We start from the raw sequence: 26,731 nt of genomic DNA on the forward strand, positions 1-26,731 counted from the left end.
TTTATCAACCGCTGCGCATAAAGACGCGGGGCAGGGCACTGAGGAGGGATCTGTCCTTGTCATATGACCGAGGCCCAGCAGCTGGTGGTCGGAGAGGAGAAACTGAAAAACATGCGACATTAATGCTGTGCTGCAGGTTTTACTGATGTACGGTGATAAAACTTGGAACAAAAGACATTTCAGCAACATGTGGGACAGTACACGGTGCTCTGTATTTAATAGTGAACACGGTGCCTACTAATTCTGCCTTACAGTTTCCTAATTACTTGGGGCTTATGACTCATTAAACCAAACAACGTGTTTACTTCCCACCACAATGGACAAGAAAGAATCTAATAATTACGATTTTTATATTTTATACAAATTGTTGGTAAATGTTGGTTTCAGTATATCTTTAGGTGCAGATTTACTGGGTTATTCAATTCACAAGTAAAAAAATATATATATTTTTACATGTTTAGTAAACATTTTTACTAAACCAAAGGTGCCATTCCTGAAACACTCAGAAAAGTTGCTAACCTGCCTTTTGCACAAGTGACCCACAGGTCTGAGTCATGCCCATGTGACATGGCTGTGGTTCATAAACTCATGATCTTTCTTTTGTGTAAGGTGATGACACAGATAGCATGCATCTAAACAGTACATTTTGTGGTCTCACACACACTTTGACAAAAACAGAGAAACAACCCTTTCTTCTACTTCAAACTAGAATGTTGGCTCACAGTTTTAGTCAACACTATGTTTTGCTTTCAGATATTCACTGGTTAAAATTGTACCTTTTTTCATTGTAGCCTAGCTTTCAGTCTACATCAGCTTGTCTCTTTCATAGCATGGACTTTAATAATTCAAAAGTATGCTCAGCTGATGACATATTTGAAAGCAATACCAAACAATCCACTGACAGCAAACTCTCTACCAGAGCCTACTTAGTAAGTTGTAGTAGGTGTCCCCAACTCAGCATCTATAATATGACAATTGGACTTAGTCTTATCCTGTACTCCTGAAGGACTGTTTTTAATGCTGCACCATCTGCTTAAAGCATTTGTTGACTGGCAGACTGACAGGAGAACGAGCTTGTGGGATTCATGATTTAAAGAGGATAAATTCTTCATGCAGTCAGCGTCAGAGAAATTGAAAGGAAAAGTATGATGGGGAAAAACAACAAAGAAAGTCCCACCCTGTAGGAACTGTAAATAAAGGCAACACAAGGTGAGCACCTATTACACTTTTCCTTATTTCCTATCACATAGTCACTTACTGACCACTTTATTAGGTGCGGTTTTCTGCCGCTGTAGCCCATCTGAGAGTCAAAGTTACTTAAATCACCTTTCTTCCCTATTCTGATGCTTGGTTTGAACTTCATCTACACGCCCAAATGCGTTGCGTTCCTGTAATGTGACTGGCTGACTAGATATGAGTTAATGAGCAGTGAACTTAAAGCTGCTGTATATTGGAGATGGTCATATTAAACATGGCCAAAGCTTCAAATAATGAGGCCAGAGTATGTGAAAGTAATTTCTGAGAGCCAAAAGCAAATACAGAACAATGGTAAAAGCATTTTTATCTTTTTGAGTTGACTTTTAAATCATCAGGAAGTGGCAGGTGGTCGCAAACCAAAGCATATAGTGTATCCAGAAGACAATCCGAAGTCTTCAACTGTGTGTGTGTGTGTGTGTGTGTGTGTGTGTGTGTGTGTGGGGGGGGGGGGGGGGGGGGGGGGGGCATTTACATCAAGTCACATGCACAGCTATAGCTGACTAGCAGATGTGCAACCACTGAAATGTACCTTCAGAGGATAATTGGGCCGCATCTGAAATACTTAACAGTAAGAAAAACCATCTACATTTTGCAAATGAATGATTGTATCAGTCAAATATGCTCAGAAAACAGTACCAAAAAACTAAATAAATAAATACAGAAAGCAAAAATCAGCAATTCCCAGACAAGCAGGTAACCTCTGTCGATGAAGATAATGAGATATGACAGATGTTCAGCCCTTCTACTACATGCACCTTAATTGTGAGGATGTTTAAACATCAAGCTAGAAAATTCATATAAAAATAGAAACATCCTATTTGCATATTTGGTCTTAAAATGACACTTTTCTACACAATTAACACAAAATAAATGTACACATTAAAAACGGAGTGTGATCTGCAGCGGTGCTGAAACGCACCGCTTAAGACACAAAACACATCTGAACAAGAACAGCTTTGGTTTTTAGTCTCAAGTTGAATCTGTAGATAAAATAAACAAGAAAGATGAGATAAAAACCCGCCGTCTGTTGCTTTGGGTACAAACGGTTATTCCAGTTTGAAAAAGCCTTTAACTAAAAGTTAGTTTGAGTAGATCAGCGCAGTTTCCTATTACACCACATGGTGGCAGCAGATGATTAACCAAAGTGTGTCTCCCACACAAACGAAACTCCAGTGAAGTTAGAGCTGCAAAATGTTAGGGCACAAACATGAGGGTATTACTGGCATGAAAAGAAAACAAGCCGAATTGTAACTGGTCGATACTGACAAGTGTTTTATTAGTAACACAGACCTGGAGACAGAGCCAATAAGAAGCCGCTGTGAGCCTTGACAAGACTGACATTGTTCAGAAGGCATTTAAAGATGGAGCATCTAATAGTTGAACCCATACAATAAAGAGGAATGGGTAAAAACGGAAAAGGGGTGAGAAGGCTGCAAGTCTGAATCAAATACAAAACCAACTGCAACAAATAACAGGAAATCAAGTGCAATCCCTATTAAATGAAACCAGGATGGCATCAAATAGCAAAAAAAAAGAAAGAGGGGGCGCAAAATGTCATGGTATTTAAAAGTCATTAGCATATATCATGGTAACAGAGAAACAATCAGATATGGAAAGGCGGCACGGCAGTCCATGTATCGTTACAAGCCATTCTTTTTTTCCTCACAACTTTAAAGTGTTTATCTGAGTCCCATGAGGAGGTTTGGGGAAAGTGTGACCGTTATGACGGGGAAAAAAAAAAAAAAAAGAAAGAAAGAAACAAAGAAACTTAGACTTCTTGGCTATTTGTCCAGAAAAAAATGCCTTTGGGTGGTATGTTGCAAGCAAGGGCCCATCAGTTACATCATTTAAATTGATCCAATCTTGCTGGGGGAGAAAAAAAAAAGAACACCATTGGGAATCAATGACTCACTGCTTGGGTGGGGGTATGATGATCTAAAATAGGGCAGTTTTCCATTTTTCCCTACTCAGTTGCTCCAAGAGGTTAAGACAATAAATTGAGTTGTCTGCTGAAGTGCAATATCTGTTGACGATGGAGAAGAGGAAAAAAAAAAAAAAAACTAAACAAAACATGGAATTGTCTTTGTTGCGTTGCTGATCCTCTTCTATTTCCCAACTTTATCTTCAAAAATTTTTAAAAAGGACTAACGAACTCAGCAAGCATACTCCGACTCCATACACACACACAGTCAGTATCAGGAGCGATAAGGCAGAGGCGCTCCTCTTTGTTTTGGGAAAAAAGAAAAATACAAATAACGAATTAAGAAAAGAAAAAAAAAGAAGCTGGCTCCCCCTCCCTCCCCAGTAGTTTGTGGGTTCTGGTGATCCCATACTGTTCATCCTGTGTCAGGCGGTCACCCCAGCCCTCGTCTCCTCAGGACGCGGCTGAGAGGCTCGGAGAGGGCTGGTGGGTCGTCTGTGTGGGACTGGAGGGCAGGATGGAAGCCAACAGAGAGAAGAGGCTGGTCGACAAGCCCGGTCCCTCTCAATTCAGCCAGTCACCAGAGCCGGTGCTGGTGGAGGTTTCGACTGAGGACGGAGCGGACATCAGCAGTGAACCTACGACAAACAGGGGAGGACATTTCAGTGTATGTGCCGCCATTTTAGCTATGAAACTAATGTACAGTTAATACTGTGAGAAAAACGCATTTCATTGTTTGAGTGAGATGAAAAGATCATCACTCATCACTTTTGTGTCTGAGTGTTGGGTGCATTGTGCTAAAAAGTAAAGTCTTCAGATTGTTTTAATGCTACATGTTATTTTTCTAATTCAAGTAATCAGTTATTTCTTTACATTTTCAGTCCATTACTCCAAAAACATCAACTATTCCTGTTCTTTTGTGACTGGAGAGAAGAATGTCAGACACATTCACAATGTTTCCATCTCCTTACAACCCTTTGCCATGCAGCTGCATACTAGTGGATCCAATCCTACAGTTCTGTCAGTGTGCGATGGCAAGGTCACTGTGGAAATATTCACATTATTTTGTGCAAGGGTGAAAATAGGAGCAAAAGCCTTGAAACTGCAGCCACTAACTTTTAGTTCAGCCAACGATGCCATTCTCAACAAAATTATTGTGCTTTAGAAATTACTTTTCTCAACAGATTGCTTTTTGATATCACTAGTTATGTAATGAAACGGGTTACTTTTAACAGCAGCATTTATCCAACAATGATCCAAGTTGCAATCAGATGTGTTAAAGGTTAGCATAAAGACTGGAACACAGCTCAGTGTTAAAAATCATGCCTGTCATACAATATATTGCCAAAAGCATTCGCACATCTGCCTTCACATGCATGTGAACTTGAGTGACATCCCATTCTTAATCCATAAGGTTTAATGTGATGTCGGCCCACCGTTTGCGGCTATGACAGCTTCAGCTCTTTTGGGAAGGCTTTCCACAAGGTTTAGGAGTCTTAATTGGAATTTTTGAGCATTCTTCCAGAAGTGCATTATGACGAGAATTCATCCCAAAGGTGTTCTATCAGTGTGAGGTGAGGACTCTGTGCAGGCCGTGTCTTTATGGACCTTGACTGCATCCCAGTTCATAAAGCATGTTGGAGCAGGGAGGGGCCATCCCCAAACTGTTCCCACAAAGTTGGGACCATGAAATTGTCCAAAATGTCTTTGTATGCTGAAGCATTAAGAGTTCCTTTCACTGGAACTAAGGGGTCAAGCCCAACTCCTGAAAAACACCCCCACAGCATAATCCCCCCTCCACCAAACTTTACACTTGGCACAATGCAGTCATAAGTACCGTTCCCCTGGCAACCACCAAACCCAAACTCATCCATCAGATTGTCAGATGGAGAAGTGTGATTTACCACTCTAGAGAACACATCTCCACTGCTCTATAGACTAGTGCCAGCATGCTTTACATCACTGCATCTGATGTTTTGCACTGTGCTTGGTGATTTAAGGCTTGGATGTAGCCTCTTGGCTACAGCTCTCTACACACTGTTCTTGAGCTAATCTGAAGGCCATATGATGTTTGGAGGTCTGTAGCAATTGACTGCAAAAAGTTGGCGACCTCTGCGCACTGTGCGCTTCAGCATCTGCTGACTTCGCTCTGTCATTTTACGTGGCCTACCACTTCATGGCTGAGTTGCTGTTGCCTCCACTTTGTTATAATACAGTGATCCCTCACCTATCGTGGGGGTTACCTTCCAGAGACCCTCACGATAGGTGAAAATCCATCAAGTAGTGTTGTTATTTTTATTTTTTTTATATATATTTTAAGGCTTTATGAGCCCCTCCCACTCTCTTACTACAACTTGAATGATGAAGATGTTGAATTATGTAGCTGTGCAGTATAGATGGTGATGAAGGTGGTGCAGTATCTTTGCCCTCGGCCGTTACTTATATTTCCGCTAAAGGCGTAGCCGTAACTTATCTCTTAGTCCGAGTGATGAAGTTATGGGGAGTTATGGGGTGTTACAGAAATACCTATATACCACAAAATCCGGTAATATACTGAAAACGCCGCAAAACAGAATGAGTAATTAAAAAAAAAAAAAAAAATCTGCGATACTGTGAAACCGCAATAAGTGAACCGTGAAATAGCGAGGGACGACTGTACCACTAAACAGCTGACTGTGGGATATTTAGTAATGAGAAAATTTCATGACTGGACTTGTTGCACAGGTGGCATCCTATCATGGTACCACGCTGGAATTCACTGAGATCCTGAGAGCGACCCATTCTTTCACAAATGTTTGTAGAAGCAGTCTGCATGCCTAGGTGCTTGGTTTATACACCTGCAACCATGGAAGTGATTGGAACACCTGAATTCAATGATTTGAATGGGTGAGTGAATAATTTTGGCAATATAGTGTACACCTCTGAAAATCAATGATAAACATTTAGCATCTCCTTTTTTGAACTCATAGCTCTGCGGTTTACACACTGCAGGTTTTACAGGTCTGTGTGTGGGCAGAGCCAGGTACTGCTGCTTGCATTTTGCCATTGTGGGACATCTACACCCAGCCACCTCGCATTCTCCTGAATGAATTGACATACGCTTTCTTAGCTCAGGCTTAGAATGAAGACAGTTCTTAAAGCGACTGAACTATTTTTTTTTTACAAGTACTGCAGATAAAATATGTGGAAAATCATCCTTAAAATACCTTAAAAGTATTTTGTGGCTGCAACATGACAGCCAGACAGGGTGCTGAAACTGATTACTGAAGAGAAAGCGAGTAAAGGCACCACAAAGAGCTGTTACCTTGAGTCTGTATAAATGTAGTCATATTAGTATTTACTCGTGTTAACATACTGACAGCTTGTGGCCTTTTAAGTTTACATGCCTTAAACACAGGTCATTTAGAATCAGGAAGTATGCAAATAACTTGAAACGACCAAGTAAGCCATGCACTGCAGTGTTGCCATTATCTGTTTGCTTTTACACCAGCTTTATTATGCCTTTTACCTTAGTGCATCCAGCATAGGCAGCAAGTTGAGAAGTGCTGTGTCACTAGGGTCGCTGAACCAGGACTTGATGGGTATTGCATTGTCTGGAGGGCAGAAAACAGCCAGTCAGTCAGTCATGTCAGAAAAACAGACATGGTAGTGATTTTGTGCTGCTCTTCTAAAGAGGCCACTGAGTGCTCAAGGAGCTTAAATGTAATGTACTGCTAAATGATTTACAGGCCTTGAAGTAAAAATAACATCTTCAGTTATGTCCTCATTACAAGTTCAAGTGTATCAAAGCAAAGACTTGATTGATTTTATGTGTTAAAGGTGACAGAAAACAAGCAGCCAAATATTCACCTCAACCTGTTAGCAATCTGAAAAGGTTTAAAGATGACCCATTATGCTATTTCTTATTTTGTGTCACATATGTGTACAGTTACAATGATGGGTGCTCATATTAAACGTCCTGAGATTCAGATAATGAGATGACTGTACGTGTAAGTAATACCTGAGAGACAAAAGCTTCAAACCGCTCTAAATGCTGTTTTTCTGACAGTCAGCGAGGGGAGATATTCCTAACATGGCCCCGTCAGGGACAGTTCCAGCTAGGAGCACAGCAGCCACAATCGCCTGCTGTTCCATTCGTGAGGGGCAGCCAATCAGAATAAACCAAACATAAAGAGGGCACGGATCTACAACTGCTTGTGGATAAACTGAGGGGCTGCACCAAGGTCCAGTATAAGATTAATTTGAACAGCGAGTCATGCAAAGCTACTCTAGAGTCCAAGATTAAGAAACCTAATAGAAAAACTTCAACCTATACCTCTAAACCACTTCTTTTTATTTATTTTTTTTTAATCTTGAATGCCCTAAGTTACATAAATAAGGCACAAACTGACTGCTTTGGTGCATCATTTTACATTTGGAAACTATTATTCCTACTATTCAGAATCTACATCAGTCGGAATGACAGACCTGTTTTCAAAGGGTAAAAACGGACTTGTAGAAGTCATACGAGCTGCAAAGACACAGCTGGAACCTTAAAGCTTTGTTCCAGGAATCACATTGGCTGATTTGTTACACTTGTGTTTGACAATTTCTGCTCTGAAAAAGATGCATTATATTTCTTCCTGTCATGTGTATATACAATCCAACTCCAACTAATACTGCATTTGAGATGGACGTAGCTACTGTGAGGTCACCTGCTGGTCTCGTTTTGAAGCCTCAAAAATGAGTGTTTCCGCTGTCGCCATTTTGGTTGCAAAAACCCTAATGTGGTGAGAAAAGGCGCGTCTGACTGTGAAACCACACGCTCATTGGCTAATGACCTGTGACTGACAACTCGCTAGCCAACAAGGATGCAGTTTCATAACACAGATAATCCTCAATTTTGAAACATGGCATGACCAAGATTTACACAACAGATTTCTTTTTTTATTGAATATGACCCCAAATGAGTGACCGGGCCCATAAACTGCAGGAAAGTGTTTACAGAGGTTATGTCAGACAGCTGCTTTCCTGTAGGCTTCTATAGGACCGGAAGCATTTTTGCAATCACAGGCACTGGCTTCATTTTTCTGACCAGGAAGCCACGCTCTCGTTTTCTATTGTCTGTCCTTTGCCATGAGTGTAAAACATGGAGTAGAGGAGCTGCATCTTACCTGGATGGCTTCGATAAGCACCAGGCGAGTTGTCCAAGATAACAATACTGGACAGGTCATCATGTACTACAGACAGGTCTTTAATATAACTACCTAGATCCAATGTACAATGCTGGAAAAAGAAAAATCACAAAAGACACTGACATCAATAAAAAAAGAAATAAATAGAAATAAATCAGAGGGAAATTAGAGACTCCGTCAATATTAGCGTAACACAGGCTGCCAGAAGACAGCGTAGAGCAGTACCTGTCTGTAGTATCTTCGTTTCAGAATGTTCCTGTTGTTGTCCAGTTTGTCTGCCACTGCTGAGCCGTAGATCTCCATACTGGCTGTGAAAACCACCAGCTCATACCACTGGCTCACCTGTGTACACAGGAACATAACAGTCACAAAGGGTCAATGTACACTCCGCTCCGAAATTATTGCAACAGTGAGGCCGATCCCTTTATTTTTGCTGGAGACTGAAAATATTTGGGTTTTACGTTAAAAAAAAAAAAAAAATGAACAATATGAAACAAAAGATCAACATCTCATCTTTTGTTTCCAGGTATTTACACCTGGATCTGATACACAGTTCAGAAGATAGCACATTTTGTCTGAAACCACCCATTTTACCTGTGAGCAAAACTCTGGGAACAGATAAACTTAAAATAGATTAAAGAAAATAAGACTTAATATTTAGTTGCAAATCCTTCGCTTGCAATAACTGCATCAAGCCTGTGATCCACTGACATCACTACATTTTTTACATTCTTCTTTTGTGATGCTTTTCCAGGCTTTCACTGCAGCCTCTTTCAGTTGTTTGATGGTTTTGGGGGTCTCCTCTTTTGCAGGTAAAATGCTCTATAGGCTTTAAGCCTGAAGATTGAGTAGGCCAGTCTAAAACCTTCCACTTCCTGCCCCGACGAACTCCTTTGTGTTTTGGGTCATTATCTCGCTGCATGAAGGATCTTCCAATCAGTTTGGTTGCATTGTTCTTTAAATTGACAGACAAAACATTTCTGTAGATTTCTGATTTCATTGTACTGCTGCCATCATGCGTGACATCATCAATGAAGATTAATGAGCCCGTCCCAGAAGATGCCATAAAGCCCAAGCCATGACATTAACTTCACTGTGTTTCACAGATGTCTGGGATCACGAGCAGATCATTTCTCTCTCCAAACTTTAGCCTCTCCATCAGCTTGGTAAAGGTTCATCTTTGTCTCATCAGTCCATAAAACTTTGTCCCAGAGTTTGAGGCTCATCTCTGTACTTCTTGGCAAATTCCACCCTGGCCTTCCTCGTCTTCCTAATAGTTAGTAGTTTGCATCTTCTGGAGAAGCCTCTGTACTTTTGTTCATGAAGTCTTCTGCAAACAGCAAATTGAATAATCAAGCTAGCAGGACACACCTGGTCAACCAAACACACCTGTCAGTCACATGTTCCAATACTTATAAGAAAAATGGGTCGATTCAGACAAAAGGTGCTATCCTCTGAACCGTGTATCAAATCCAGATGGAAATACCTGGAAATAAAAGCTGTTAATCTTTTAATGTCAAACATAAATCTTTCAGTCTACAGCAAAAACAAAGAATGGCCTCACTGTTCCAATGCTTTGGAGAGGAGTGTACAAATACACTTGAGTGTGTGAGTGCAATAGAGATTAATGACAAAGATGACAGGCTGGATTTAAAGGAGTGGTGATGTTTGTGCTTTACTGCTTGCTACCATGTTAATTTAGGATTGACGCACACAGACACGTGCGCACACACAGAGACAGCAGACTGTTTGAACAACACTCACCACTTCTAAAAAAAAGTCAACATGTGGCCTTTTATGTACGAAGAATCTGACTGGGTGCTTATCAATGACGACCTGTAAGGAAAGGGAAAACAAGTGGAACCAGTTCATTTAGACAAAATTAGTATTTAGATTGGGTACTCATGCTCATAGATGCCTGACTGCCCATACTTTGAGGATGAAGTCTGGCGGTGTGCCAGGTCTCACTGTGGGCCTCAGGACCCCGTCATGATGAGAGTGGATCAGGGTCTCATCTAGGTCCAGAACCAGAATCTTCCTCTTTACTGCATCTGGAGTTCATTTGATAATGTGATGCTTCATTTAGTGCATAGATATATACAAACAAAACTAATTATCAAGAAACATTTGGAAAATCATGCACTGCAGCAGCTATTGTACACAAGTCGATGTCAACAAGGAGATTTCTCTGTTACTTCTAACATTTCAAACAAGAAACTTCAAGTCTTAACCACCAAAGAAGCAAGCCGTTTCATTTTTTCCAGAGCATTCAGACAGCACAACGAAAGGAGCAACTCTGCAGAACGTGTATGGATTTTACAAGTCATCGGCTGTTTTGGTGCTCTTACACCTTCCTTTGTGGTTCAATAATGGCTGCCCCACTGTCATCTGGACTTTATATTCACAATTATATTTAAACTAGGGTGTATCACTGTGTGTAAAGATCTCCCCTTTATTCTAACTCCAACTCTTCATGCACTTTAATTGTATGTAAAAACAGTTAAATTCATTTTGTGAGCTTCCCCTATGCCTGCTGAGGATATAGTGTACTTCACTTGAAATTAAAGTCAACAAGAAATGACAGTTTGTGGAAAAGGAAGTAGGTAAGAATACAGTAGGACAGAAAGGCTTCCACATTGTTTTTTGATCAGGAGAAAGCTTATAATGGATCTAAAACCACACTGTTATTTATAAATGATGGTAGAAATTAAAGCCCTTACACCCAGGTTCCTTCATTTCTTAGCTTATCTCTTTGCAATCCCTGACTTTATGAGTTTCCTTAATGCATTTTCAGCCAATTCCAGTTGTTACTTTTTTGGTAGACTCATTAATTCCCCTGTAGACACGTCTAACCGATTCCAGTTAAACGCTTCAAGGACCCTGGGTAACTGTTCCAACCTTTGCAGCTGACCTTATTCAGGTGCACAGAATTAACGACCAAACTGCTGCTTTAATCCTAGCAGAAATACCCAACATCTATAACTAAGCTAATGTACAGGAATCACTCATTCACTGGAGACTAAACCTGGATGTGCTGGTGATGTCAGAGGAATAAGTGAGAGGCAAGTAAAGTACACTGAAACACAATCCTTCCTCTAAGAGTATGCTGCTGAACAAGCTCTCAGCTGACAGAAGGGAAGTTCATTCAGAGCTCACAATCCGGCCAGTGCTAGAGCAAGTGTGGGCTGGTCTATAACAGCTGCATACCCTCTCCACTTCCACAATGCAAAAAAATATACTGTCACATTTTAATTCAAGACAGAAATCCTAATTTATTTAATCAAACATACCATTGCATTATGTGGATTCTCACACTTACATGCTGGTATAATTGTTTAATGTCTTTGGGTTGAAGGTGTGTATGTAGCCGTGAATCTTTATATTAGACATTCATAATTTTAGCATTGTAGTCAGACATCTTAAGACCTATGGTCAGTATATGGCTTCCTTGTCAGTAAAGACTGTGTGCAGTGCAGCTTCATCAAAGATCATTCACATCATGCAGTGTTGACACTTCTGTTAATGCCAGTTTATTCACACGTAACTGTATTAGCACGCCTGACTGAAATAGATTCATCTTACATCTCACAGCAAAAAAACAAACAAAAAACTGGCATTTTCTTTACAGTGTATCTTTTTTTTTACAGTGTATCTCTTCTTTTTTTTTTAATTTAAAGACCTAAAAAATTAAACTAAAATGTTGTGGAGCCAAGATGCAGCCAAACACCTTGTGTACTAAACCATACTCTGTTGTTATGCTGTTAATAAGTTAAACAGAACAAAACAATTGACCAATGTAGCAAAACAGGTTTATCAGAACAACTGCAAAAGAATCCAGGATAGCTGTACATGAACCCACCTGTTGCAACTTAATATTTCCATTTATAACAAAGTCATGAAAAAAAGACCATTCCTGTCAGCTAGTGTGAATTTCCTCATGTGGAGAAGCCAATCCGTATGACCCATTTACTTTTTATTTTACTTTTTACTTTAAGGTAAAGATGAGCAGGATAGTTGCCAAACTGTGCATCTGTTCCTGAAAAAGCCTCTTTCAACACAATCACTTCTTACTTGACAAACTTGTTTATCATCTTCTAAAATGTCCAAATTACAAACATCCTTTTACTGTTCATTCTGCCACCAACAAAATGAAGTGTCTTGGTGAAAGCATGTTTAAGACTTAGCAACATAAGCTTCTATACACACCGATCATATCATGAATACAATAGTATACTCACTGAGCCTGTTTCTGGAGATTGGGGACAGAGGCAAAGTGTCGTATCGCACCGTCTGATACTGGATTATCTGCAAATGAACACAGGGAATTAAAAAAGCAATCCTCAACATGAGCAGCATATACTGTGACATGCACAAACTACACAGTTAACTATACCGACAACAGTTGGAACTGCGATATAGTTGACAACTGCATACCAGGTACATGGAAGCCTTCAACCCTTATTTGCTATTGCCCTGACTTCAGAAGGGCTCTTCATGTGATTTTACTGAACAGGCTAGTGTTGGTCTTTTAGGAATCATTTGAGGAATAAAGGATCACAAGTGAAACTAAACTGCGCTTTGAGTTGATGAATTTGACCAGCATATGAAAACATTATATTTCAGCCACTTAAGACAACACATTCTTGGGAAACCAGATCAAGTAAGGGGACAGCGGAGGACACCATACTGAAATAAAGTCACTTGTGTCCGACCCACAGTACTTCCTCTGTTGTGATCAGAATGACTACAGTGAGAATCCTTCACAATGCCGCTCTTGCTCAGGGGCTCTGCACTTTTCTTCACAGGGCTATTTTTATCCCCCCCAGCTGTCGGTGGGTGTCAGCGTTGCATGGGGCACACACAGAAAGGAAGACTTGCAGGGTGACTTTGACAGAGTGAGCTACTTGGTACCTGCCTTGGACAGGACCTCCCTCCCCCTCCCACTACTGCCTGGCAGGATGAGCCTGGGAGAAGCCTAGTGGTGGAAGCAGCTGCTGGGCACCACGGGGGGATCTCATCCCCGACTCATCTCGCCATACCTCTAAAAGTGTCCATCTGGACACCTGGCAAGCGCACATCCTGTGCCTTCAGACTAAGGCTACAATAAAATGAAATACAATTTGGACTATTTTTGCTCCCCTTATCTGCCCAACACCTAAAGCAGCAAGTTTTACACTGACATGTGCAGGGTTTTTCCTGGTTCAAAAATAGTCTACAGGGTATGCATGCATGTAGACAAAACTGATCTGGACACAGTAAAGGCAAAGTCTATTATCTTAACACACGTCTGTACTTTCCTGTTATTTCGGAAAACTGCATTTGAATAAATTTAACTCTAAATTAAACAAATATTTCTTCACAGTCTTAATTATTTTCCACTGGGGTAAGATCAAACCCTCACTGGTGGATACCAAAATCTTTCAGATGCAGGAAAACCCCTGATGTAGCAGGGAGCCTCTGCTTGTGTGTTCCCAGAACCAGAACACTTTGGACATAACTAATGACTATAAAAGGACAATGGCAGCAACTAACATTTTTCCCCCTCAATTAATTTGTAAACTCATTTCCTAATTAACTGGTTCATGTTTGTTCCAGAGCTGAAGACAACACATTCACACTGCTTGTTTTTTGGATAAATAAAGACATTTTACCAGCAGATTTTCACAACTGAGAAGTTACAGTGGGATGATTTGGGGGCAATGCTGCTTTAAAAAAAATACATTATTCATTAAGTGGTTATGAAAACTGCTGCAGATTTTTTTTTATTAATGAACTAATTAGTGGAGTACAACTCTCAGCTATGTAAGCTGATAGTTGTGTATTGCTTAGCCAATTGTTGCATGCAGGATGATAAACAAAACCTATTATGTAACACTGATGTGGGGTAGATTAATAAACAACCATCTCGTCATTTGTTGACACAGGATCGTGTGCCCAGGATTATGACCTGTTCCCAAAATACATAATCCAATAAATCTTATCTTGATCTAAATTTCAGGATCAGGTCACTGTGTATTGTGGACAAACAGGAAGTTATAAGGGGGATTATCAAGTGTAGAAAATGGGTTATCATAGATGTGAGAATTTTTTTTTCTTCCTCCAATCAAAACACCTGTCCTATCAGCCTAAAAGCCATCCTACACTTGGATCATCATGACAGATTTCCAGTGGATCACACACCGTGCACAAGAGAGATAAACTGTTAGTGAGAATGAGAGAAATGGAGGCAGAGAGAGGGAGAACAGTGGACTCTCTGTGCTGACATAATCCCTCTCACTTCAGCCATAACATGGACTGAACTATTCACACTCAGGGCCTGAGGTGTTACTGCCACACAATAAACTACAGACAAACCTCAAAACAGCAAGATGATTACAACACACGGGGCAGTCCTCCAAGCTTTGTTGGTTTGATGAAGAGCTCAAGCTGAAGTCCACTCATGTTACTCCACATTTGCACATCTATTAACAACTCCACACCACCTGCGTGTATGTCTAAGTTACAAGCAGTTGGCTTATGCCACCTTAAATGCCATGTTTATTGTGGTGGCATTTGTGAGCAATTGAAGGTGACCTGCATGTTTATGCTTGCTGCACTTTAAATTTAGGATTTGGATGTGGAAGTGTTTTCAGTGTGCAATGTAGCCGGGTAAACCATTCCTGCATAAAAATAAACACACTGCTTTGGGTCTGCAAGAGTTTTGATAAAACAAAGAAAAAGGAGCCAATCACTCAAAGGTTTTAAACTCAGAAAAATGTGACACGTTTGCCACTTTGTCTTAAAAAAATGAACTAGTCTTCCAAATTTTAGACTTTTTAAAGAGTTGTGACCATAACCAAAGAGGATTTTTTTTCTACTTAGTTTGGGGGCAAAAGGACCCATTTAAAAAAACTGCATAATTAGTGGCACTGTTAAATCATAATGAGAGTAGTCTCACGGTGACTCACTATATACTTCATGTGCTGGGAATGTATCACGTTTTTCAATAATGGTTTAATTTTCATTTTTCTCAATTTTTTTTTAGACAAATAGTTCTGGATAGTCAAGCAATACTTTTGATAACTAATTGGGAGGTTGAGGCTTCTCATGTCGGGGTATTTGCTCACAAGTTTACATAATTTACATGTTTAAAAAAAATCCGTTATAATCAGAGTATTTAACAGCTCCGGTGGAGAGCACCGGTAATTTGGCTCAATGAAAACCAACCAAGCTTTTCCTCAGGTGGCTTTCATTTAAAACTAAAACATTAAGGCACATGGGAGTCAAAGCAACGTAAAGACTTGCAAACGTTAACTGTCAGACATTATTCAAAACCCCCCCTCACCGTTCGTAGGTGCTTCCTGAGGATGTACATGATGAAGCCCCATATTCTGGACGTAACGCCGAGAAAAGTGCGGATGCCAAGTAAACACTGCCGGGTCTTCAGCATGTTAATAACCACGCAACACGGTTTTCACCCAAGTTGCTGGGGGTGGGTGGATGGAAGGAAGGGGGGTAATTACTGAAAGGACTTGCTTACCACAGAGTCAAAATTCTGGTCTTTAGCCACAGCCGCCAAACTAGCAACTCTAATTATGAAGAGGCCAAGCAAACGTGTGAGTACCTCGCTCTGCACAATTGCGGCACAATTAGCATCAAACAGGGTAAATTCGCATTGTAACGGTGACAAGCAAACGGTGAAGTAATCAAAAGAAAAGCCAGATAGCGGCGACTGCTGCTGTGTGGACCTTAGCACGCAGCTCGTTGACAAGCTAGCTCAGGAGCTAGCCGTATGTGTTCCAACTACCGTTAGCTCGTAGCTACTGCTAGCTCGACAGGGTGACCACCTTGAACCTCGGAGAAAAAATAAGACCAAAAAGAACTGCGGGGTCTTTCCTTGGCATGCACCAGTTCAACGGGACTTGAATCTGTGCGGCGTCCGAAGAGAGACAGTGTCGTAAAAGTTCCCCAAAGTCTAACCGGTCCGGTTAAAATCAGTTTGTAGTCCAGTGGAAATCCGGAATGAAACTGCGAGCCGCCATCGCCGTCTTGCCGTCACTTCCGAGACGAACTTGGTTGCGCGCAGCACGTCCACGTGGAAAGAAAATAAACAGACGTGGACGAGCATGTTAGCTAAAACTTAAAATAACAACTTTTAAAATTATTTGCACTTTTCATCTGCATTCTTATATAATGGTTTTAGTGGAGTTTAACGTAAAAATAACTCCTGATGAGAAAAGCGTGTGGTTTAACTGGTGTCATTCTTCCACTGTCATTAGCTATTAACAATATAGCGGTATTGGGTATTTTTAATAAATTTTCTAATTTATTGGACGATTGTGTAGCTTGTCCAATGACAAAGCAAATTGTCATTGTATACATGACAATTTTTGGCACTTGTTAGTAGTTCGAGTTTGCCAAACGCTGATAAATGCTAAAGTTACTTGAATCCATTACTGCAACTATTAGACTAATAAATCTGACACTGCTATTGATATTGGCATTTAGTCTATCAAACTGTGTTGCTGGAAAATAATTATTTGGTGCAAATAGACCAAGGGGCAGAAACTGAGCTGCAGACAGCATCCATAAAGCAATACACATTTTCAATTTTTTCTTGCTGTTCTGATCATTTGTCTCTGTAGCATCTGTCACACCAGCCCTCTGCATGTTCTCCTTCACTACATCCATGAATCTTCTCCGTGGTCTTCCTCTTTTCCTTCTGCATGGCAGCTCCATCTTCGGCATCCACTGTCCAATATATCCACTATCCCTCCTCTGCACATGTCCAAACCATCTCAGCCTTGCTTCTCTAATTTTGTCTTCAAACTGCTCAGCCTGAGCTGTCCCTCTGATGCTCTCATTTCTAATCCCGTCCATCCTGGTCACTCCCAATGACAATCTTAGCATCTTCATTTCTACCACCTCCAACTTGGCCTCCAGTCATTTTGTCAGTACCACTGTCTCCAAACCATACATCACAGCAGGTGTCACTACCATCTTGTAAATCTTCCCTTTCACATTTACTGCTATCCTTCTGTCACAAATCACATTTTCAACATAGTTACAAAAAAATGACCAATTACATACAAACTTTAATCACAAGTCATCCTCAAAGGCTCATAAATAAAACAAAAGTATTGTACACAACGGACAACTTGATTTAAGAGATTTTAGGCACTGAGACAATATGTATGTGACCCTCACATTTTCCTGCTGTGAGCAGTATTTTTCTCATCAGATGATTTAATAATTACTATAGAATTTTTCATTTCAGTGTAAAGGTCAGGACATGAAAAAGTAAATTAATTTGTAAAATAACAGCCACACAAACTAAACTTCATCCACAAAGAAAAAAAATATTAGGAAATAAGTTTGAATCATTTTCAGTGCTTTAGTCCTTTATCAAAAAAGCACATGAAACATGGATTTTCAGCAGCCTCTGCCTTAAACTTAAACATCAAGATCATCATCAGGGTCCTCCTGGTCGTAGTCGTCGCTGGCATCGGGCTCATACAGAATTCGACCTGAACCCGGGCCCGACTGGAGCAGAGCCGTTTTCCTATAAGATTGAAAGGGGACAGTATTTTTAGGTTGTTTGTAAAAAAAAATATGTAAAAAAGGAAAGAAAAACAGCATATATGAGATGTGGTCACTGAAAAAAAGTCTCTGACTTCTCTTTGCTGAAGACAAATGGAAGTGCAAGTTTCTCCTTGGCCTCACGCTCTGTATCAGACAGGCGAAGGTTGAAGGTCAAGTTGGCTGCTGGGTCCATCTACAGATACACAAAAAGGGCACTTAACTCATGCCATATTTGTTTCTTTATCCGTATGTTGTGTGAAGCTGTTGTACCCATGTTGTACTGTACCTGCTGTTCCTCGGGCTCAGTCTGTTTGTGTCCGGTATGGTTCGGTTTGCTCATTACAGTAACTGAAAGATCCTCTTTGATGCTGAATATCTCCTCCTAACAACAAAAAAATCAAAGCCATCAATAATTTATAAAAGGCACAGGAATTGAAAATAAATATTATTCAAGCACTGCTTACATCTTGTGTAACTTTCCCTGACTTTGATCGCTTAGTTATTTTTGCCATTGCTTCATCTCCTTTAATTCCGGGTGCCACGGTGATGACTGAAGTAGCCAAGTGGCAGACGCTTCCCACAGTACCGCTCTGGTGCATATCTGCATGGAGCAGACCAATAACAGCTCTCACGGCTCCTCCTAATGAAAACACAATGTAATCATTTAACAGAGGACATACTGCACGGGCTACTAAAAATAAGTCAACCATGAAGGTCTTTTTGATAACGGAAGGTGTGCACAGAAAACCTTTTGTGCATAAAACACTCTTTAAAGAAAAATTACAGCCCGACCAATAACAGATTTCTGGAGCCGATGCCAATACAAGCATCTTTTTCTGCATTACGCTTTGTTTTCATATCGCTGCAGATCAGACAGATATGCTGATACATTTGTGATCAGTAAAGCTCTATGACAGATAGATAAAGCTTAAACCCTGGGTTTTCTTTGCCTCCCTTCATTCTATAAAACTACTGAAAATATGGACATCAAATCACACACAGAGAGACAGAAGATATTTTATCACCTTTCTTAAGCTGATGAAGAGTCTTGCAGACAGCAGGTGGACTCACATGTCTCAATATCCATGATAGAGAGTTGATTACTAAAGTAGCTGGTTTGGGGTGTGATGTTTGTTTGATCAGATGTGTGAGTTTGTCCACACAAAACTGGTGAACCGTAAAAGCTGACTGATTTGTCCACCCAAGGGGGTCCATATAAGCATTGTGAAAGTGTAGCCTAAAAAGAAACAGAACAGAAGATGAAGGTTTGACTGTAGGTTAAATAGCTACAAATCAATTTTATTAAATTGCATTAGTCAATTTATAAAATGTATAAATATTCTGGGAAAAAAATGGCAGTTATGATTGTTGTGGCCATCTTAAACGATTCGTTATTAATATATTTATGTGCAAGACAATGTTGGAGCCAAAGTTAGAGAGGAAAGGCTGAGATGATTTGGACGTGTGCAGAGGAGGGGTAGTGTATATATTGGACAAAAGATGTTGAATATGCAGTTGTCAGGTTGGAGGAAAAGAGGAAGACCACAGAGGAGATTCATGGATGTAGTGAAGAAGAACATGGAGAGGGTTGGTGTGACAGAGGATGCAGGGATAGAGTGAGATGGAGGCAGATGATCTGCTGGGCCGACCCCTGAAGGGAACAGCAGAAAGAAGACGCGCAAGACAATGTGTTTGTTCTTAAATAGCAAATGTTAGCCTAATCAGTGATCCAAGTCTATATATATTTTATTGATCCCACAATGGGGAAAATACAGTAGTAGTTAGCAGACAAATATTAGACCTGAATGAATAAAATTAATATGAATAAAAGTTTGACTAAAGTCCATATTAATAGCATAATCCAATATGTTTCATCATTGAACTATGCAGCAGACAGGTAGCAAGATGCTGAGAATTTTAAGAGGCAATACAACAGATGGTTTCATAGTACTGTGCAAAAATCTAGTCACCCCCATTTTATATTTTGCTTCCAAGGAGCCAGACTTTATCATTTTTTAAAAGGGCTCCTGAGCAGTAGTTCTCCTGGATTTCTGAAGGTCTTTAAAAGGTTTTTTTTGGACATTGGCTGTTTGCTTTGTTTGTTAAGACTCTTAACTCTGTTAAGTTATTCAAACATAAAAAAGGCACCTAACTCAAAGGATGAACTAGTGTTGTGTCTACATATAACAGACAACTTAGTAAATAACCTATTTACATTTTATCTTTACAGACTTTGTTACCAAATACACATTATTTGTTCCTATTTCTTTAGTTGAATCTATGAAAAAATGCCAAAAAACAAAACAAAACAATTTCACAGGCATAATTGTAATTTTGCACCAACAATGTGATTCTCAAAAAGCTATTAGCTGAATATATCTCAGCACAGTGTCCTTAAAAACTGTGGAGACTAGACAAATGGATCACAAAAGAAGAGTTTCTGAAAGTCATTTCCTTAAGAAATAGGAAAAAAACCCATCCAGCAAAGACCTGACAAACTGCATCTGGACCTTCAGTTGATCCATCTACTGTTCACTGAAAGCTCGTCAGAAATGGTCTCAGTGAAAGGATGGCTGTCAAGAAGCCATTCTTAAGGAAGGGAAACTGCCATGCAGTAAAAGCATACCTGGATAGAAGAAACACAGAGTGGAACACTACCAGTCATAGATTGGCCTCCCCAGAGCCCCAAAGCCCAGATCTCAATATTACTGAAGCAGTGTGAGATCATTCTAACACAGAACAGAACAAAAAGCAGCCAACATCTAAAGAAGAGCTTTGAATGTCCTTCAAGGAGCCTGGAGAACTATTCTTTTTTTCTTTGATATGTGTAATGAATACATGGAGTTTCAACATTATGTGTATCATGTTTCAATTCAGCTGCCCAATGTGTGGCCTTTTGGTTACTCTATAGATGCTAGTAGGGCCCTTTGAGAAAAAGGAAAAACAAAACCCTGTTATACACCCCTTCCATAGAGCAACAAAGGCTGTCACTAGAAAAATTGGAACCGGTGATTGTTTAGTAATTTGCTTGATAAATGAGATAAACATTTAAGCAAAGTCACATGAATTGTTGTTGATCAGTATTCAGCATTAATGTTCAATACCTCTGAGTAGATGATGTTAATCCATGTTTCAGTTCTTCCTCACTGACATCAAAACCAAAGACATGGACAGCTTCCTCTCTGAAGTCACAGCATAGACCAGTTACTACTGGAGCCAATACATAACTTACACACATTCTTGGGCAACAATAGGTATAAAAGCAAACACAGTCCCCAAATTAATTTCCTTACATACCTGTTCAGCGCAGCATTAATGAAGCTCTGCAGTAGGTGCTGTCCGGAATAACTACAGGAATCTATCAAAGTATAAATTATACCAGTTCGTGTCATCATTATTGTTAACAATTTATCCTTATATTCAACAACATTCAAATATTTACCTTGTATTATAAGAATCGCTCCACTGTCGGTGCCTTGCAGTAGTTCAGACAACATGGTAGCATCAGCTTGTTAGCACATCTCTACTCCACTGCCTATTTAAACATGAAAAACTATGAAAAAATTAGTAATTCACCGGCACAAGGACGACATCCCTTAAAGCTAATAGACATAAGTACCTAAAGTCACTGCAAGTAATGTTACGCTGGAAATGAAAGCTTTCACTGCCCAATAAAAGGCTAACAGATTTCGCTAGGTACCATGTTTTGGGAGTTTAGAGCAAAAACCCCCCCAAAACGTCATATCCCATAGGCCCCTGTTGTTTCGGTAGTCTCCATATAGGGACATGTAGTTTATTAAACGTTGCTGCCCGTAGATGTGTCTGGTTGAATGGCTAAATATTAAACTACATTACCCAGCATACACCACAGGACACACTTCGCTGGCAGCCTCAAGAGGCTTCTGCCGCGCACGGAGAGGACCGTGCGGAATAAAAAGCCCAAACTCCGGTCGTTTTATATGTCTACAGTGAAGGAACGAAAAACTTCACAAGGGAAGTTTCCATCCTGGATCTGCAGTTATTAGAGGCGTTAATTAAACGAGAGTTTACACTTCTGATATGGTTAGATTAGTGCATTGAAGAAGAAAGGGGGGATTTGAGTACAAGCGACAGTGGTATTAGTATTTTGTCTGGCTAATAGTGTGGCGACAGGTCGGCGGTGGTTTGCCCCTGTTTTGGGATCCCCCCCATCGAGGAAATACAAGGACATTTTCGACACCGTGTGGAGATTCTTCGAAGGAGAGCATTCTCGGTCCTCCGTACACTTGGCTCTCTGCTGCCAAAGTTTCCCGGTGCTAAGGTGCAGCCACACCGGGAGAAGGCGCAGAGCGACGGCCGCCAGTCTCCGGCTAGCTCGCCTGCTGCTTCTGCTTCTCGGATCGAGGCCGTGTCGGCGAGGCGACAATGCTTGACATAATGTCTGAACACCAAGGTACGTTTAATTGCTATCAACGAAAGCCCACGAAAAACAATCCTGGCGTGATGTTAATCTGGTTCATCGCGTACATCTGTCGTTTTACGGACGGTAAGCTAGTGTGAGTTACAGCTAACGGCAGTGTTGCGTGTGGTGTAATAATATCACAGCCTCGCTGCTGACCGACAGTCGTCCGTCTTGTCGCTAAACTACCTTGAAAGTTGCGTAAAAGTGAAGACTGGCCGGCTGTAACTTTCGGCACAATTACTGTAGTTCATAAATTTGACGTTAACATTTATTACACAATTCCCGTTAGCTTGCTAGTTAATTAACGCGCCGAACCGCATAGCTTAATAACTGCACAGCCAATGGTGCCAACCAGCTCACTGAAACCTCTCTAACCTGTCAGTTGAGTTAATGTTGCTTACAAATGTCATCCACAAAAATGTCAATTTTTTTTTTTTGGACATTAGCTCAAACTCCAACGGTGCCAAACATGACACGCCCGGTTAAATGTTAGCCGCTAGCACAAAGCTAACTCTGCTACGGAGTCTGCCACTACTGTATCAAGAAAGCTACACTGGTTTGCTAGCTGACCAAGTGGCTGTTAGCCCCGAGGTAGTCCTTAAAAAATCAAATTAAGCAGTCAGCCACGCCATAAAAATATTGTTGTAGAAGCTCAGTGAAATAAAATAACTCGCCCTAGTCCGTTTGCCATTACTACTGCAAAACGTCCAGTTAGCTTCCCGTCTAACGTCAGCTAATATTAGCATACACGCAAAACAAACCATAAGCATGCTATCACGCAAACAGACCCGATCATAGCAATTCAGCCAACTTTTCACTATCAATTTTGACGTGAAAATGCTGAACATTTCTCCGGGGGTGATATTTAGTAATTGTGTGAAGTTGAGGGAGTCACAAAGTAACACCAGTTGCGGTTGTTTGAGGGCGGAGAAGTTGGCTTGAAGATGGTAGGTTGCCCCCCCCCGTTCAGGTGATTTTCAGTGAACTACACGTTAATGTAACATATCTTTGTTCTCAAATAAGCCCATCATGCTCATCATCGTTAATAATCCCGATTAAGTTATTGAGCCGTTAACAGGCTAGTGCTAGCATTAGTCCACTCGGCCACCGTATGCTCGGTAATGTGTTGGCTGTTAAGTGGGTGAAAAGTGGTCTCTTGTGACTCACAGACGTGTTTTCTTCTTCAACAGATTCACTGTTAACGTGTAAAACGGAACCTCTGGTGAGTATTTTATAATTTCCCGTTGAACACTTGATTTGATTCAGCTGCCTTCTGTTGTGGAGGGCTGTGTAGGCTAGCTTCACTCTCTTAAACAAAGACATGTGTTTCCTGTAGCCCCCAGAAAGGAAGAAGAGGACTGTCGAGGACTTCAACAAGTTCTGCAGCTTTGTCCTGGCTTACGCTGGTTACATCCCCAGTCCAAAAGAGGTAAGCTGTTGCTGTTATTTGCATTTCATTAGATGTAATGACTGTCTTGCTCAAGTTGTGACAAAAGTTTTCATATCTTACAGGAAAGCTCGTGGTCCCCAACATCATCCAGCTCTGCACACAGTTCAGGGTTGTCAGCAGATGGTGGAGGTGGAGGCAGCAGCTCCAATGGCAATACCTGGGCAGACGGGGGTTCTGACATCCACACCATTCATACGTTTGTCCGCAAAGCTCGAGCAAATAAGGGCAAAAATATTCGTCGCATGCACTCTGATAGCACGCTGCTGGACAAAATGCAGCTTAAAGACTCCCTTTATGAGAACCAGGCCATCACTAAGGGAGAGCGCAAGAAGGACAAAAAACTGAAAAAGTTGTCACTGGATTCTGCCATGGGGGCAGCAGATAGTGGCAGCAGTGAGGGTGAGAAAAGAGCTCGCATCAAACGCAGCAAAAACTCAAAACAGCCGAAAGCTAAGAAGCTCAAGAGTTCAGCTCCTCAAAGTGAGACGGACTCCGAGACACGGAATACACACTCTGAGGTACGAGCCGGCAGGGAGGAGCTGTCGGGGCACGGGGGCTCCTCTTCAAGCATGCAGGGCGTGGGGAAGGTGCAGCCAGATGAATCCATCAGGGAAGCAGAAATGAGCTCTAGCGAGGGTGAGACATGGATCGCTGATGAAGACATTATGGTGGAATCAGGTAAGATGTTCTGATTTTGACTTTATGGTTGTCATTTACTTAATTATGGCTTACTTTGCATTATAATCACCTATAACTGATCTTTTATCCACACAGGGGATGATTCATGGGACTTGATCACCTGTTACTGCGGGAAGCCATTCGCGGGACGGCCGATGATCGAGTGCAACCAGTGCGGCATCTGGGTGCACCTGTCATGTGCAAAGATTAAGAAGTCAAATGTTCCCGACATCTTTTACTGCCACAAGTGCAGGGACTTGCGGCGGTCGGGGCACAAAAAAGACACTTAAAGCTGAGGGGAAGGGAGCGTTTGATCTGTTTTTGCTGTCCTCTGACACTTACTTTCTTTCTTTGATGCCTACAGCCAAAACAGCCTAAGCTACACCTGGAGGGCAACTGTAATGTCAGTTTGTTGGATTTCTTTTGACAATCACAAGCATTCTTATTTATCCCTCACATTTAATTTTTGTTTTCCCTTTGGCTACTGTGAAGAGAACTGGAAAGAAGGCAATAGTGACGGTTGAAAATATATATATATATATATATATATATAAAATATAAAAAAATTTGTTATTAATTGAGTTCTACATTGATTGGCTTTGTTATTTACAGTTCTGGTGATGTGCACATGCTTTTTCAATTTTTCTCATATTGACTGAAGGTCCATTTTGGATTGGAATATATTTCTTACTAATATTGACAAATTACTGAAAACTGTCCTTCGGTCTCTGGAGTATCACTCTGAGTTTGATCCAATCATTCCCACCCTTAAATCAATGCATGTACACATTGGGAGGAGAGCCCAGCTTACATTTTGTCTGTTAAGAGGTGGGATAATGTCACTCCTGTTATTTCTTTAGACGTATTTCAGTGCTAGACGGGCAGCTCGTTTTGTTTTCGATCGTACTCTGGCAGTTTATGTTAAGCTTTTTCTTGGGTTATCGGTGGTGATCACTGAATGTCAAAATGTAAACATTTTACTCCTAAAATACAATGAATGATGTTCATAGAATCAGATAAAGTTTATTAGTTTGCATCTTCAAATGCATCCAGGTGTCGAGTTGTATTCAAACTATTCTTTCAGCAGTGCACTTTTAAAACCTAAACCTTTTTTCACTCTATACTCTAGTGAAAATTGGGGCAACTATGATGAGCTACAGCTAATTAATACCGAACTTGGCTGTGTGCATTCATGATGGCGCGCTTGGTGTTTTTCACAGGCCAGCTTATTAATCAGTTAGCCATTAACCGTGAGTACATTTTGACATTTGTCCTTTTTTTTTTTTTTTTTTTTTTTTTTTTTTTTTGTGTCTGTGTGTAATATGTTCGTTTTGTTTCTTTGTATGTGTGTTAAATCATCTGATATGAGGTGGGAGTAACATTGCTGTAAGAATTTTTTTGTTTTGTTTTTGCCGTACGTCAGTGGCCCTGAGGCTCGTTCATGAATGGTTGTAAAATATATATATGTATATTATTTTTTTTTTTTTCATAGCTTTCTGAGGAGCGGGATTAGAGATGCGCTCCCGCACCAGAAAAAGGACAAATAATTGTCTCACATCGAGAACAAAGTTGTAGTGTACAGAAAACAAGTCGAGGCTGTCTAGGTTGTGGCATTTGTTTGTTATTTGGTTTTTACCATGTGCATTTTCTTTTGTTTGTGGGAGAGTCGTGGTAAATCTCCAGTAGCAGTTGCACTCTCTGTACAACTTTAATTCTGTGTACATATCCTGTTCTTTGACAACTGTACATATGTGAAAGCGAAGAGAGAATACTCAAGCAAATTCTATATTTTCTGCAGTCTGATATGTTTTTCTTTAATTGTAGCTTGAAAAATAAAAGTCTTTGGGAACATACAGGTTGAGTTTTGAATTTTCTTTATTCAAATGACAAAAAAAGAGAAACTGTTACATGTCACATTTTATTAGATATTGGCACACAGCAGTGATTGTCAGGTTTGTCTTCTACCAGTAGAGGGAGATAGCTGGCAGGAGTCTCGTTAGTATGGCACAGATAAACACCAAGATATACAAAGTTCACGCATGGCATCTAGGGGAATATGAGGGAGCACAGTTTCTAGTTCTGATAATCTTCACTGTAGATGTCTGGTTCATCCTGCAAAACAAATATAAAAATACTCAGTTCTTCTTATGAGATAAACACGAAATTTTTGAATTACTAATCCTGCAGCATTGTACTATGACTAGAAATGGCTCCTAGTGTCACAGAAAAACTCAACAAGCCATGAAACA

General features: G+C 40.5%; 3 protein-coding genes across 5 annotated transcripts; 1 reads left to right on the forward strand and 2 right to left on the reverse strand.

Moving 5' to 3' along the window:
* Window positions 1–2,502: 2,502 nt before the first annotated feature.
* On the reverse strand, window positions 2,503–16,391 carry ctdnep1a (CTD nuclear envelope phosphatase 1a). The gene is made up of 8 exons (XM_030753668.1): window positions 15,677–16,391; window positions 12,591–12,657; window positions 10,285–10,403; window positions 10,117–10,188; window positions 8,578–8,694; window positions 8,332–8,443; window positions 6,687–6,771; window positions 2,503–3,816 (listed from the first exon to the last, which is right to left on the reverse strand). Exons 1-8 carry the CDS (start codon window positions 15,779–15,781, stop codon window positions 3,756–3,758), a joined length of 738 nt encoding a protein of 245 aa, XP_030609528.1. The 5' UTR covers window positions 15,782–16,391; the 3' UTR covers window positions 2,503–3,755.
* Window positions 16,392–17,421: 1,030 nt separating this feature from the next.
* elp5 (elongator acetyltransferase complex subunit 5) lies at window positions 17,422–23,262 on the reverse strand. Of its 3 annotated transcripts, none has more exons than XM_030753730.1 (9): window positions 23,143–23,262; window positions 21,356–21,448; window positions 21,211–21,271; window positions 21,018–21,095; window positions 18,939–19,150; window positions 18,378–18,553; window positions 18,200–18,295; window positions 18,006–18,106; window positions 17,422–17,893 (listed from the first exon to the last, which is right to left on the reverse strand). In XM_030753730.1, exons 2-9 carry the CDS (start codon window positions 21,408–21,410, stop codon window positions 17,785–17,787), a joined length of 888 nt encoding a protein of 295 aa, XP_030609590.1. In that variant the 5' UTR covers window positions 21,411–21,448; window positions 23,143–23,262; the 3' UTR covers window positions 17,422–17,784. The 3 variants fall into 3 exon arrangements, with proteins under 3 accessions (XP_030609590.1, XP_030609591.1, XP_030609589.1); XM_030753731.1 differs by lacking the exon at window positions 23,143–23,262 and adding an exon at window positions 22,730–23,088; XM_030753729.1 differs by lacking the exon at window positions 23,143–23,262 and adding an exon at window positions 21,533–21,809.
* On the forward strand, window positions 21,814–26,335 carry phf23b (PHD finger protein 23b). The gene is made up of 5 exons (XM_030753727.1): window positions 21,814–22,345; window positions 23,545–23,576; window positions 23,691–23,783; window positions 23,867–24,482; window positions 24,579–26,335. Exons 1-5 carry the CDS (start codon window positions 22,318–22,320, stop codon window positions 24,770–24,772), a joined length of 963 nt encoding a protein of 320 aa, XP_030609587.1. The 5' UTR covers window positions 21,814–22,317; the 3' UTR covers window positions 24,773–26,335.
* Window positions 26,336–26,731: the final 396 nt, after the last annotated feature.

Source organism: Archocentrus centrarchus, chromosome 18, assembly GCF_007364275.1.
Source record: "Archocentrus centrarchus isolate MPI-CPG fArcCen1 chromosome 18, fArcCen1, whole genome shotgun sequence".
NCBI classification, from domain to species: domain Eukaryota; kingdom Metazoa; phylum Chordata; class Actinopteri; order Cichliformes; family Cichlidae; genus Archocentrus; species Archocentrus centrarchus.